The sequence below is a fragment of the Notolabrus celidotus genome, chromosome 12 (genome assembly GCF_009762535.1).
Source record: "Notolabrus celidotus isolate fNotCel1 chromosome 12, fNotCel1.pri, whole genome shotgun sequence".
Taxonomy (NCBI): domain Eukaryota; kingdom Metazoa; phylum Chordata; class Actinopteri; order Labriformes; family Labridae; genus Notolabrus; species Notolabrus celidotus.
The window spans coordinates 27,488,125-27,503,807 of record NC_048283.1 but is presented as its reverse complement, the minus strand read 5'-3'; the positions used below and the strand labels follow the sequence as shown (position 1 = coordinate 27,503,807).

Below are 15,683 nucleotides of genomic sequence, written 5' to 3'. Positions count from 1 at the left end.
TCTTAAACAATCATATCTCTAAACCTTTTAAAACCAGGGGTTTCCTACACTGTAGTTTTCATTGTACACAAGGGAATTTAAATTTGAAGTAACAAACAGCCACTTGATAAAGCTGTTTTATTTCGCAGGAAGGTCCAAAGAAACTCTACAACAACAAAACAGTCACTGTGGAGCAAGTGTTGCAAAATTATTTATTTTGTAAAGCAGAAACAAGTCATTCAGAACATGTTTATATTGTAAAGTTGAGTTGATTAAATTGAAACTTAACGGCCATTGATCATCAGCAAAGGCATGTTATTAAAGGGGAAAAGCTGTGGCATGCATATATTAGCTTCTGACTGAAGTAGACTGGTGCCCAAATGTATCAATAGATGTGTCGGACTCAGTTGCAGATAAACTCATCAGATTCTTCATCTGTTTCATCCCCGGTCACTTCCACCTCACACAGAGTCAGGTACTCCCTCTTGTTTGGAATCACAATGTTGACATAGCGGCCTATCATTCCCTTACAATCAAAGGTTTGAGATGCCCCAGGTGAGATTGAAGTAATCACAGCGCATCTAAAGAAAATGGGAAGATAATATTGTTATGGGTTAATGTTATGGACATAGTTACCAGATGAATACAATGTACAGATTTTTTTAAAAGTGTGGTGTTAAGGTCAAGTATTTACAGCAACCCTGAACATAGATAAGATAGTCATTAATGAATGATTGAGCTGCATTCTGTTAGTCTACCTGGGATTCGCATTGCCATTGTGATCAATTGAATTTCCAATGCGGATTTCCGCTCCATTGATCCTGTCGGAGCAACAGTCTTTTCTGTTGGTGATGGTGACAATGTGGATCTTGTAGGTCTTCTCAAGCTCTAGTCTCCACCATGGACTAAGATCGTTCTTTGTGTGGGTACAGGATTTATCTTTCCATTGGCTTGCACGATTTCCGTCAACAGCTCTTTCTGGAGCGCCATGATGCGCCAATGAGGACTGATACACTTTCCCACCTTTAGCAATATTGATACCTAGACATGGTTTTAGAATGTGACAGTGAGGACAGATTCAAAAGCTATCAATATTCATTCATTTGATGAAAACTCCTATAAAAAGATATTTTAGTTTAGTCTGGAACCTTTGATGTGAGACTCAACGGATTGATCACCTGTTTCATCCCCGGTCACTTCCACCTCACACAGAGTCAGGTACTCCCTCTTGTTTGGGATCACAATGTTGACATAGCGGCCTATCATTCCCTTACAATCAAAGATTTGAGATGCCCCAGGTGAGATTGAAGTAATCACAGCGCATCTAAAGAAAATGGGAAGATAATATTGTTATGGGTTAATGTTATAGACATTGTTACCAGATGAATTCAATGTTCAGATTTTTTTTAAAGTGTTGTGTTAAGGTCAAGTATTTACAGCAACCCTGAACATAGATAAGATAGTCATTAATGAATGATTGAGCTGCATTCTGTTAGTCTACCTGGGATTCGCATTGCCATTGTCTTCAAGTGAATTTCCAATGCGGATTTCCGCTCCATTGATCCTGTCGGAGCAACAGTCTTTTCTGTTGGTGATGGTGACAATGTGGATCTTGTAGGTCTTCTCAAGCTCTAGTCTCCACCATGGACTAAGATCGTTCTTTGTGTGGGTACAGGATTTATCTTTCCATTGGCTTGCACGATTTCCGTCAACAGCTCTTTCTGGAGCGCCATGATGCGCCAATGAGGACTGATACACTTTCCCACCTTTAGCAATATTGATACCTAGACATGGTTTTAGAATGTGACAGTGAGGACAGATTCAAAAGGTATCAATATTCATTCATTTGATGAAAACTCCTATAAAAAGATATTTTAGTTTAGTCTGGAACCTTTGATGTGAGACTCAACGGATTGATCACCTGTTTCATCCCCGGTCACTTCCACCTCACACAGAGTCAGGTACTCCCTCTTGTTTGGGATCACAATGTTGACATAGCGGCCTATCATTCCCTTACAATCAAAGATTTGAGATGCCCCAGGTGAGATTGAAGTAATCACAGCGCATCTAAAGAAAATGGGAAGATAATATTGTTATGGGTTAATGTTATAGACATTGTTACCAGATGAATTCAATGTTCAGATTTTTTTTAAAGTGTTGTGTTAAGGTCAAGTATTTACAGCAACCCTGAACATAGATAAGATAGTCATTAATGAATGATTGAGCTGCATTCTGTTAGTCTACCTGGGATTCGCATTGCCATTGTCTTCAAGTGAATTTCCAATGCGGATTTCCGCTCCATTGATCCTGTCGGAGCAACAGTCTTTTCTGTTGGTGATGGTGACAATGTGGATCTTGTAGGTCTTCTCAAGCTCTAGTCTCCACCATGGACTAAGATCGTTCTTTGTGTGGGTACAGGATTTATCTTTCCATTGGCTTGCACGATTTCCGTCAACAGCTCTTTCTGGAGCGCCATGATGCGCCAATGAGGACTGATACACTTTCCCACCTTTAGCAATATTGATACCTAGACATGGTTTTAGAATGTGACAGTGAGGACAGATTCAAAAGCTATCAATATTCATTCATTTGATGAAAACTCCTATAAAAAGATATTTTAGTTTAGTCTGGAACCTTTGATGTGAGACTCAACGGATTGATCACCTGTTTCATCCCCGGTCACTTCCACCTCACACAGAGTCAGGTACTCCCTCTTGTTTGGGATCACAATGTTGACATAGCGGCCTATCATTCCCTTACAATCAAAGATTTGAGATGCCCCAGGTGAGATTGAAGTAATCACAGCGCATCTAAAGAAAATGGGAAGATAATATTGTTATGGGTTAATGTTATAGACATTGTTACCAGATGAATTCAATGTTCAGATTTTTTTTAAAGTGTTGTGTTAAGGTCAAGTATTTACAGCAACCCTGAACATAGATAAGATAGTCATTAATGAATGATTGAGCTGCATTCTGTTAGTCTACCTGGGATTCGCATTGCCATTGTCTTCAAGTGAATTTCCAATGCGGATTTCCGCTCCATTGATCCTATCGGAGCAACAGTCTTTTCTGTTGGTGATGGTGACAATGTGGATCTTGTAGGTCTTCTCAAGCTCTAGTCTCCACCATGGACTAAGATCGTTCTTTGTGTGGGTACAGGATTTATCTTTCCATTGGCTTGCACGATTTCCGTCAACAGCTCTTTCTGGAGCGCCATGATGCGCCAATGAGGACTGATACACTTTCCCACCTTTAGCAATATTGATACCTAGACATGGTTTTAGAATGTGACAGTGAGGACAGATTCAAAAGGTATCAATATTCATTCATTTGATGAAAACTCCTATAAAAAGATATTTTAGTTTAGTCTGGAACCTTTGATGTGACCACCCAGAGGAAACTTGTCTCGTCAGCGTGTTACAATGCATAGATCTTGATCAGTCCATTGACTGGTTGAACAGTGATCTATTCGCCTTTGAACATCGATCCTGACACACATCTTCATGATATCAGTTGAGTCAACAGACCAAACACTTGACCCTCATGCTAACATTGCAAGGTGTTGCAGTTTTGTCAAGAATTACATTTTTCAAAGCTACTCCATACAGTGGAGCTTAATCCTCCTCCCGCCCGGCACGGGAGTCACCTTCTAATGTCTTTCTAGGACAGAAGTTGAAGTTTGGCTTCTTTAAAAATCAATGAAGAAGCATGTTCCTGCAGCTTTTTGAACAAACTTGACTTACATTGTGCTGCTGTGCAGGGGCGTGTCCAAACTTTTAGGATGGGGTGACACAACTAGTGCACTGACATAGGGATGGCCAACTATCAGTATAGTGTCGTATAGGTATTATATTCCAGTGTCTATTTTTAGTATAAATATGTTATATACGTAAAGCGGATAAGCCAGTCTCGTGAATTCAAAGTAGGGATGTAAGTAAGTTCTTAAGAAATTACTCGAAACACGCATTTCTGTTATCAATTTTATGTCACGTGGAACAAACATTATGTGGTCTCATATTACACTCAGCTATCATGGAAGTGTTTTAAGTTTAAAGCATGTTTCGATGTGAATCAGCTGTTAAAGGTGTTCCGCTCAGCTGGCGGCTGCGCGTCAGGTCTACACGTGCGCTTTTTAAAGAGGATCAATACAAAACTGCTGCCAACAACGACACGAAGGTTGACAACTTTAAACAGGACATGTCCCACCTTTGGATATGAAGGCAACAGACTGGTGGGAAATTCAGGTACACTATGTTTGCAGAGCAGCAACATCAGAGCCGTCTGGGCTTTTCTGCAGCTGGATAGTGACACGGTTGCGCTCTCGGCTGACACCTGATTGAATACACGTTATTTTTCTCAATAAGAATGAGTAGACAGCAAACTGGACACTGCAAGTCTGAAGTATGCTTCTGTTAGTAGTCTCAGGCTTCCCTTTATAAGACTATGTCCGCATAGAATATTTTAATGAGCCTGATCGTTGATATTCTGCGTGTCAAACATGTACCCGTATTCAATACAGTCAGTTATTTGCATTTTGTTGCTGTAGAAAATACAATTTAGGGGGAAAACAACGTATTTGGCATTGTTTTTGACGTAAGAATAATAATGGTTTTTTTTATCAATTCATCGATAATTGATCGTTAACATTTCCAAAAATCGATCACGGAAAATACTTCAAATGTACATCCCTAATTCAAAGTATATTTATTTAGGCCTAGTATGAGACGAGATAAGGTAACCCTTTATTATTGCTACAACAGGGAAATTTGCATTGTTAAAGCAAGAATGACAGAAATACATTTCTGATGAAAGATGCATGAAAGATGCATGTTCCTTTAAAAGTAAAGCCTTTTTAAGACTTATCTTAGAACTTTTTCTTTGTCAATCTGGGGAATATCCAACATTTGTTTGGATCAATGAAAAGGATGATCTTACCCGTATGGCCACTTGTCAGTCCCAGAAAAACCAACAACACAAAGACCACGGCAGAAGTCATTCTGTAGGGACAAATGAACCCATTTGATATAATGATATTTGAACTTCAACTCGAAGAACTTCACACAGAAGCAGAACAGTATTCACTTATGGCTGTAATTTTATGAGCTGTCGGGTAATACAAGTGGTTGGAAAGTATCAACTTTTCTGAATAATTTTCCGCATTCAAGAAAATTTTGAAGCAATTCTACAACTTATACACACATCCATAGTATCATACCTGAATGCTATTACTAAACTTATATTTTTAATACTAACTTAAAAATAGAAAGAATGTCAATGGTCTTAGTTTAAAACTGTACTGATGGAAAACATAATGCATGTACATTTATTTAAAAATGAAATCAGGGATTCCAAGAAAACTGTAATAACTTTCTTCCTTTGTCCCAGATTCTTCAATGCAAAATCAAGTGTGTGTTGCATTTTAGTCCAACATATTAAGAATGGTCCCACAAACTCTCAACCTAGCTCTGATACAAATTTATACTGTTGAAACATTTAAATAATGTATTTCACACACATACAGATCTATCATTCCCATTTCAAACTCTCAGGTAAAATTGCAAGAATGCAATATTGTATAATGCAATAGATCCCAAGTGCAACAATGAATATTACAAATCAATTCTTCAGTTTGAAAATGTTATAAAATAGAGGAGCAAAGCCATTTCCTACCTGGAACCACTCGATCAACCAGCTGTCATCTGCATGTGTGAAGGTAGCTTTTATACTTTTTTTGTAGAGCGTGATTGACAGTTGTTTGTTTAAGGAATATTATGGTCAAATAGGTTGTGTCAGTATGTTTGCATGTCCCAGAACATCAATAGTCAAATGTGTGTAAACACATGGTATACTGGTGGGCACACCCAGAGGAACAATATTAACTCTGGCAGTGTCATTAAAGTGCCTGACTGTCTTGAGTTTATATGGTTTAGATAACATTGTGATGACAAAGCAGCACACACTCTAACGAATTGCTGTAAATTTACAAGGAAATTTCAACAATAAGATCCTGTTATGTTTAAATACAGGACAACCCTGTATAATTACGGTTTATAACATTATTTTATTGTATTATTGCTTCAACGAAAGAAAACAGCAATTTCTTGTAATTTTTGCATTGCATTTTGGGAAAAAGAATGTGAGACCACATGCTTGGAAGGAGAGCGGAGTAAGAAGACAAATTTCCACCCAACTCCATCCTAACAACAAACAGGTGAGTGCCTTACTGCTTTGATTGTTAGAATTGGCAAAAACCATCACTTACTAAGTTTGAAGTCATTTGTAAGATTAGCATTAGCCAGAGTTTGACATGACACAAAAACAGCAGTCACACAGAGTGAGTAAATTTTGCCAGCTAACATTAGCTTGATCTTAACAGTTGCTGAATGGGAAATCTCCACAAAGCATTTTCTTGTAATTTAAATGTTGGTAGGGGTTGTTATATGGAATTGGTCACAGAATTGGTCAGAGATTGGTCTGACAAGCAGAACAGGCCTCCTCTTTCTTTATTCAAAAAGGGAGACACTGATAATTGTATCAATAATACAATACAGAGAATTATTTTTGCTTTTTTGCTACTTTTATTTTGTCCTTGTCATACTTTTTAACTTCTTTTCAAACTACCAATCATAAAATTATTTACAATTTGAACTGTCCTAGGAATCCGTCACAGCAACTGATATGGAGAGAACCCTCCCACTTCCCACAACTCCTCGGCTGATACTGCATGGTATGTATAACATTTTCTTATTCTTTTTATGTTTAGATGAGCCACCAAAGTGTTTCCTGTAATTCAATAACTAATACTCCCAACTCTGACATGCACTCTTGTTTTTCAGGCGGGACATAGGGATCAACCCTGAGCGGGGCACAAAGGCTGTACAGGGCAAAGGGAAGGTCAAAAAGAGCTCTGGCAGACCTCCGGTCTCAAGTCTCCTAAAAAGAGTAATGGACTTCGAGTGGGACTTCATGTAGTCAGTGATATACACACGCAGACACAGACATACACACACATGCACACACACGCAGACACAGACATACACACACATACACACACACGCAGACACACACATGCAGACACACACAGCGATACCTAATACAGTGCATAGCTGTATGTATGTTCAATTTCAATAAAGACAGACATGGTTTGAAAAGACACTTTGAAGTTTGATTATTTGTCTTGACATTTTAAGTTGCAGTTTCAAAGGCTGTTTATTTATCACATTAAAACATGTTGTTTATAACATGGCATGCAAGGGGTGATTTATCAGATCAATAGGTTTAGAAAAATAAATATATTGTCAATTTTGTTAGAAGGAAATTGATTAACAGCAAAGTGTAGTATTTTGTTACAATTGACAGTAACAATCTGCAAATATACCTATAATATAAAAAGTGTAAATATACGTTAAGAAGCTGCTAAACTTTTCAACAGTATTTTCCTGTTAAGGTTTAAAATAACAGCTGTTTGCAGTATTTATAAAAACATTAGCAAACTGTAAATTTCAGCAACAGCAATATACCGTGAATTTTACAGTAACTTCCTGGCAACCCTACTGCCAGTTGTTTACCGTTTTTTAACAAGGGGAATTTCTAAGAGTGCATGCAAGGCTCTGTGATCAGGTTAACAACTTTGTGTATTACGGTCTAATTTGGCTTTAAAAATGAGGAAGTCAATGAAATTGTATGCAGCGAATGCATTTTCAAGGTAGATCTTATTGATAAACTTTTCAAATGTATGACTTTAGATGTGCCAAATCATAAACAAAGGTCTCACATTGTTGCACTTCAGACAGGTAGATCTGGTTTGCATGCATGTTTGCTTGTTTCATAACTGAAACTTGTCACCTAATTTGTGCAGCTCAAGAAACTCACCAAGGTCAAAGAATTTAGCATATACCTGTTTTAGGAATGGATGGGAGAATAGAAGCTTACGGCCAAATTCCACTAGATCCATGTTGTGTCCGTCTCAGATCCGTCACTGCACTGGATCTGATAGGTTTCTATTTAAGTTAATGAGTTATCTTCCACTGGATCCTCTCCGTTGCGTTTCGGCTGCGTCTCTGATCCAGCAGGTCGTTGTGCTCCGGATCAGATACGCAAGACTTCTATTTGGGCCGTTTGCCGGTACATAACGCATCAATCTCAACAAAGCAGATGGAGCGGGGCAGGAAGTCAGGCACCAAAACAAAATGAAAACATCTGGTTAATTTTCAGAATAAAACATTCTGTGCTATCACCAGATCATATTTCACTACAACAACAAACCCTCATGATGAGCGGAGCCAGGCCTGGAGCGATCAGGTCAGAGGTTTTCAGAGGACCATAAAGACAACATGGATGAGGAGAGGAGGATAATCATTTCATGAGTAATACCGCTTGAAAACCTCGGTCACATGACTCCAGCTGTGTGGTGGTCCTGCTCTGTGCTGCGCTTTGAAAATGCAGCCGGTGGGTGTTGAAGGGCAGGAGAGCACGGAGGCGGACGGGACACGGATCTGGTGGAAGTCTGGTGTTACTCTCCTCATTAAAGTCCCATAATCGTTTGATCCATCCATCACTCCTGCGGAATGTAAATAAATATCTCTTTATGGGTCTCTTATTTTAAAGGGCACATTCAAACAACACGCAGTCTAACAGGGGAGGTGATGCCCAGCTGACCTCTTCACTAACATTGTGTCTGAGAGTGGATGTATAAACAACACTGATGAAGAAAATCAATATATGGGACGGTTGTTTTCATCTTTCTGCTGTTTGATGCAAACGGACTGACTGTGTGCTTCACATTAGTTATTCATAAATGTTGAGGGGTTAAAAAACATCCCCAAAATCGCCATAGCAACTGCACAAGCCTATCAACAGCTCTGCTCTTTTTTGGCCCTATTCCACAGCATCCCTGCCTCTTCTACCCACCCTGTCTCACTCATACTCACTCTTGTTTGCTTTTACTTCCTTTTTTATAACATTTCTGCCTTCTTTTCAATACGTGTGCGACCTTTCAACTTCTACAGCAAGAGGGCCACACGGTAGAATCACAGTTTGATAGTCCCTCTGAGTATTTGGTCAATTACTGGCTGTAACAAGCTCTCATGTACAGTCATGGAATAAAATTGTTCTCTACAGAAACTCAGAATGTGTTTATGTGTTTGGCGATGTAAGTATTCTGAGTATTTTATTTAACATAATTTCACATTGTTATGTACTAGTGCTGGGTGATAATTCCATAACGATAATTATGGAGATATAATTTTTCTCAATATAAATATGACAAATGTTTGAAATTAGATCTAAATAAACATGTAATTACACCTCCAAGCCACTTGAAAGGTGGGCACTAATTAGCCTCAAACGCTAGTTGCCACCCAATATTTGACAGAAGAAGAAGACGGCACCCGCGTTACTTCAACCCTCTGAATTTGATCCAAAATCTGATCCTGACGGAGAGGCGCCTGCAGCAGGACCTTTCTGAACAATTGGTCACAGATTCTGTATTTCTTGTTGTTTTATTTGTCAGTATGTGGACATGTGTCTTGGTACACAGCTACGAACATGTAGCTATGTGGCTATGCTAACTAGCGCTAGCACTCTGACTTCCGTTACATATCGGATGTCGTTGTGACGTATGAAAAACACTGAAAACTGAAACGGCTCGTTTCAGCACACATTTACAGAAAGGTGGAGAAATCAGAACAGGGGCAGAATGGATTTTTTTCATTTTCGGGGGGTTTGTAGACATGCCAGGGAAACATATTTCAGGTAGAGAACCATTAAAAAGTAGATTTTGCATGATATGTCACCTTTAAAACGGTGAGCACAACTCAAAACAATACTCAACTGATACACAGTACACAATTTGATATGTCTTTGTTGTAAATTTGAATCAAATTATGGAAATAACCTCAACCAGAAAAAAATAAGAATCTACAAACTAAACCCACAAACATGTAATTTTACTCAAAAGACCTGCTTCCTGTTAGCACCGTCAGAAATGATGGATTCAAGAAGTTTATCAGAGAATTAAATCCAGATACAAACTAACAAACTGTCTGGTTTCTTCAACTTTCACTCAGGAGCAAAAATCTGACTTTAAATTTAAATGAAATAATGATTTGAAATGTGTTGTGATATTTATTGATATCGACCGATATTAAATATTTTATTGTGATAACATCATTTTCAATATCGCCCAGCACTATTATGTACATTATTTTTGTGTTTTCTCTCTGAAGGCTCTGATCTGCTTACCTTTCTCTGTCCCTTCAACATACCCAAACGTCTCCTCTCTAAATACACAATCCGGCTTGTTTGTTGCATTAAGTCTCCTTGAAAAACAATGTGAGACGTCATTATTGAATCTGTTTTTACAGCAGGTGAGCTGCTTGAGGAAGAAGCCTGACGTACATTATGTGGCATATTGAAAAAGTCAAAACCAACACGGTAACACTGTTGAATTACCTTGGGTATTACCGGCTGCACTTATAGAATAACAACACGAGAAGACATTAAACAGGAACGCTTACATTTATAGGAGAGACATAATAAGAGCGTCTCTTAGGAAAGGGTGTGTCTGCTGCGATGAACAGGAGCAGGAAGGCAGACGAGTTGAGGGTGTGTGCTGATAAACAGACTGGATTGTCTAAAATAAACTTGGTCAGCTAAGAACTTAAAGACGCCTAATGAACTGTTGCCTCTTGTTGCATCAGCCTGCTCTCTTTTTACCATTCATCCTGTACCATACATCCCAAGTTTTTCTTCTTTTCTTTAGCTCCAGCTTATTCATCTTCCACTTTTCCTTCAACTCTTCCTTCTCTCTTATACTGCCGCCACTCCTGTCACCTCGACATCCCATGTGACCTCCTCCTCTGTCCCATCTGTGTCTTCACACACTCTGCTTTCACGTTTCCCTCTTTTCATTTCCTCTATGTTCACTATCCTGTTTTTCATTTTATCCCATCCTGTATCTCTGTTCCTGCATGTGTGTATATTGAACAGTATGTGACAAGACACTCCCCAAAAGTAGGTCATGCATGCATTTCTAATGACACCACAATTTGCTGACCTGACTTGCATTTCTCAGGTCTGTTTGCGTTTATCTCATATTTTCATTCTGCAGACAGTTCTAGTTTTTGATTGCTGTTCATATTTTGGTGTTTTGATCAGCTACAAACTAAAAATAATAACCAGCCTCAGCTTCTTGGTGACACATTGACGTAGTACCTTATTAGAGAGCAGTCAAATCAGCCAGACATTACTCCGGCCATAGACTGCCTGACAGTCTGCCATGAGGGACACACTCCACGGCGACTGCCTTCTCTGAGTACTTAACCTCTTGTTAAAGGAAGGGACAGCAATAAAATGGTGTGTGATATGGTTAATGTTCACACCATCTGGTCCCTTCTTACAAGCTTGTTATAGTCTGGAAACGTTATTACTCATCATATGGCACTGGGAATGAGTGAAAAGTGAGTTATTGGAACATGTATTTCAAACTAATGTCAGGGATGAGTGTGACTTTGAAACATGACTACTTGACTGGATGGTACAAAAATGCAGTAACCTATTAAATTATTATTATCATTAATAAATCTACCATTTAAGGCTGCAGAAAAACAAATATTTTAGTATTCTGTTGGTGATTCTGGTGATTAATTGAGTAATTGAATAAAAAACATTGTGTTAATTGTATTTTGCCATTATTGCTGTAACAATGCAAATTTCCCTGTTATAGGGGTGATCTTATGTCATCGTATTACTAGGCCTAAACAGTTTTTACTTTAAGTGCATGCCTTTTTAATATAGATTTACTTGAGTAATTCGATGAGTTGTTTCAGCCAAAGTACCATTTATTATTTATTTTAGATGGTGATACTTGTTGAAGTGTTGCCTGCAGCAAACCTCAGAGTTAGCACCATAGACTGTATACATAATGGACGTATTATCCATGACGTCACCCATCTATTTCTGAAGCGCTGTTTTGGGGTCAATCGTCGGCGGGAGCCATATTGCTGCTGTTGAGCGAGTGTGAGGTAAAGAGGCGCGCTTTGAGCCTCCTAGCCAACAGCTACAGTGTTCCCGCCTGTCACTCAAGTCAGCTGTGCTTCTCATTGGAAGACTCGTAATCTCAATATCTTTGAAGTAACCGTGTTATGAAACCCCCCATCGAGGCTACACTCGTCTTTTGTACCAGGCTGTAAACATGTTTTTTTTCTGCTGTTAAGATTGTCTTTTTTGAATTGTTGTGCATGTGGTTTCCGGTACTTCCTGAGCCAGTCTCAAGCGGATCCTCAATGAACTGCAGTTTTTAGCACTTCCGAATTAGACTCAAAATTTTAGATCGGAGGTTGCTGCTTGGTTAGCACAAAAAAACACAAAGAAAAAGAAAATATAAATGAGTTTTGTTGGCCTTTTTAAGTGCTTGGAGTACTTACAATGTACTTTTTATTTTGGACTGACAAACTTTGGTCATGGCTGCATTTTTTATTTTTTATTTTTTTTTAAATTTAACCTTTATTTAACCAGATGAGACCCATTGAGATCAAGACCTTATTTACAAGGGCGACCTGGCCAAGAGGTCGGCAGCACACGTCAAAATAAATAGCACAAATCAACAGCATGGAGCATATGTACAGACAGTATATAGAAGCAATCAATAATTTAAAAGTGCAACTTATTTTCAAATAAAGTGCAATTTGTGATCACAAAACCACATTTACAAACACAGTCACTGTTCTGGGGTCTGTCTTTTGTTTAAGATGGACCAAAAGGCGTCCAGTGAGATAAGATCTGACAGATTCAAGTCCTTCTGGAGCGTATTCCAAGCAGTAAGAGCAGCAAAACTGAACGCTCTCTACCGAACACACATTTGTAAAGTGTGTTTCCCTCAATATTGTGGAATATGGGCAACAAATAAGGATAAAACACTTTAAATATTTATTGTACAGTTACAAGGTTTTGTGCAAAGCTAAGTATAAATAGAAGGTCTAACACTGCACGTCTCTAATCTACTTACATATTTGTTCCTTTTCACAGACATGTTTGCACTCTTATTTGTCATATAAACATTTGTGAATTGCTGTGAATTAGTTCCATAGAGCAATAATCTACGCATCTTAATACATGCAGACTTTTTAACGTCATAGTGTGAAAAGTTACCAGCAACATGATTTGGCTTTTGTTTATTAAAATAGTATGGTTTAGTGCACATCAGTTATATATGTGCAGCCTTTTTAACAAGTGTGATTAATAGACGCTTTGGTGTTGCAGCGGTGCAGAAAACAACTCCTCTCCAGCAACAGCCCCTCTGTTCAAAAGAAGGCCGCCTTACAGTCTGCTCTTATACTGCCGAAATGTATTTGTTACATCTGCGAAGACATCACATATTTGACAGCAGCAAGCGAGAAAGACAGAAAGAAGGATAAAAAGGGGTGTTAAGAGGGAATCTCAGTGAAAGAACAGACTCTACACCGGCTCTCCAGGGAAGCACTCTCTGCTCAATCGCTTGCTCTCAGGTCCCCTCTAATGACATCTCTAGCACCAGATTGCCTCCCCCTGCTAGAGTACTTGTTTCAGTCTATTTTTCCAGAGAGCTGTTCCTAAAATGGGGTGTTGAGCATGTGGAGGTGGGAGGGGTGTGGGGGGGCAGTCTCTCAGACAATCAAATGATAGGATTTTCTCTTCCAATCATTTTTGATAGCACGTCTCTATCCTCTCTTCTGGCGTCTGGTGCCAAAGAGAATGGAAAGGCTAGGCATGAAAAAAAGACTCTGAATTTGTCCTTTCGTCAATTGCCATCAGGTCCACGAAGATCACCTTTTTTAAGGATAAGTAATTTTCAAGTTGTTTGTCTTTCATTTCACCTTTACACAGATCTGAATACCAATGCGGTCTCTTCTTCTCTCTGCAGAACTTGTACCTATGTTTGCACTTATACACTTAGCTCTTTTAGCTTCCCTTTAAGTTCTTAAAAAATGAAAGGAAATGTACAAAAAATATATAATAATCTGGTATAACTCTATTTCATCCAAGAAACTTTGAACAAAGTTAAAAGTCCTTTCAGCCAAAGGCTCTCTTTATCTGTGCGGAACTCACTTTAAGTTCCTTCATCTACATTTTTATTACATGGCTATACATACACTACCAGTCAAAAGTTTTGACACACATTCTCATTCAGTTTTTTATTTGTTTTTATTATTTTCGACATTGTAGTTTAATAATGAAGACATCAAAACTAGGAAATAACATGGTTTTGGCCATGATATGGATTACAACAGTAGTCAAATAGGACCAACCCTACCTCTGAACAACCCAACTCATGGTCTCAAACACATTAAGAAGGCAAGTCATTTGAACTCTTGACAAGGCTCATGTTAATTAGAAACCATTCCAGGAGACCACTTCATGAAGCAGACTGAGAGAATACCAAGAGTGTGCAAAGCTGTCGTGAAAGAAAAAGGGGTCTACTTTACAGAATCTGAAATATGAAACAAATTCTGCTTTTTTAACACTTTTTGTTCATCAAATAATTCTGTATGTTATTTCATAGTTATGATGTCTTCAGTATTAATCTTCAGTGTTTCAAATATTTAAAATAGATACAAACACTTGAATGAGAAGGTGTTTCCAAACTTTTGACTGGTGGTGTACATAATACAACAGCACATTAATATAATTTTTTTTTGTCCCTTGGCTCTTCCTTCAGGCTCACTTGCTGCTGCTCCAGCCATGTGTGCCTGGTGGCAGCAATCAGTCATCCAAATCACCGGCCTTAATAAATCTAAATTGTAGCAGAGAAGGTTTCATGCTTTTTGTGGTATTATCACAACTTCTAAATGTCAGTCCCTTTCCAAATGTATCAGATTGATTGGATTAAGCAAATCACCTTTCAGATCTGATAATGTCATGCACAACCGATTTGTTTTTGCTTCTTTGGCTGCCTAAATGCCAATTTAGCACTGATAGGACTTGTCCTCACAGTACCTCGTCTCAGCATGTGTTATGTTCCCTGAAGACGGTTTGGGGAGTAACAGTAGAAAAAAACCCAGGAAAAGGAAAGAGGGAACAAAGTTTAAGCAAAGTTTAAGGATTTATTTATAAACTATGGAAAATTAACAAATCAAAACTAGCTTATTTTATTAAAACACAGATGAAAGAGAAGCTAGACGATCTTAATCAAAATATAAACACACTTCACTAAAATTGCAGCAATGACCAAAACAGATGGGTAATTCTCAGGCCTTGAAGATGGAAACCAATCAAAGCTTGGTTAAATATGAAGAAAAAAGTTACTGAATTACATCGAAACTAATTGATTGTTGGTCATTTGGTAAGTGTATGAGGCTGTGTGTTCATTTGAGTTTGAAGCAGGAAAGTGGGATTACTGTAATGGAGATGTAACATTACTCCATCATTTCAACATTTGCACAGTAGAAACACAACACTGGCAACTGAAGCTCACAATAAAAGTATAAAACAGCAGTGCTCCGGTCTGAACATCATCACGCCGGCTTTACGCAGCCTTTTGATGAGTGGTCAGTTGGGAAAAGTTTGCATTAAGTCAGGTACATATTCTGCAACCCTTCTTAATAATGCTGATCAACTTTCATCAGTTTATAATGTGTAAAAGGGCTCTAAGTTTAGTGCAACATTTTTATTTATCATGCAGCAAAACATCAAATCAGATCGGATGTTACGGTTAACTTGGAAATA

The 15,683-nt window shown here is 38.4% G+C and overlaps 1 protein-coding gene and 1 long non-coding RNA gene across 2 annotated transcripts; one reads left to right on the top strand and one right to left on the bottom strand.

The window, feature by feature from the left end:
* Positions 1-242: 242 nt before the first annotated feature.
* Positions 243-5,658, bottom strand: LOC117823506. Its single transcript, XM_034698717.1, has 10 exons — positions 5,652-5,658; positions 4,917-4,978; positions 2,967-3,249; positions 2,644-2,789; positions 2,224-2,506; positions 1,901-2,046; positions 1,481-1,763; positions 1,158-1,303; positions 738-1,020; positions 243-560 (listed from the first exon to the last, which is right to left on the bottom strand). The coding sequence occupies exons 2-10, from the start codon at positions 4,975-4,977 to the stop codon at positions 383-385; spliced, it is 1,809 nt and encodes a 602-aa protein (XP_034554608.1). The 5' UTR covers position 4,978; positions 5,652-5,658; the 3' UTR covers positions 243-382.
* Positions 5,659-5,955: 297 nt separating this feature from the next.
* On the top strand, positions 5,956-7,136 carry LOC117823508. The gene is made up of 3 exons (XR_004633419.1): positions 5,956-6,192; positions 6,639-6,708; positions 6,818-7,136. It is a non-coding gene; the product is annotated as an uncharacterized LOC117823508 (long non-coding RNA).
* The last annotated feature ends 8,547 nt before the right edge of the window (positions 7,137-15,683 follow it).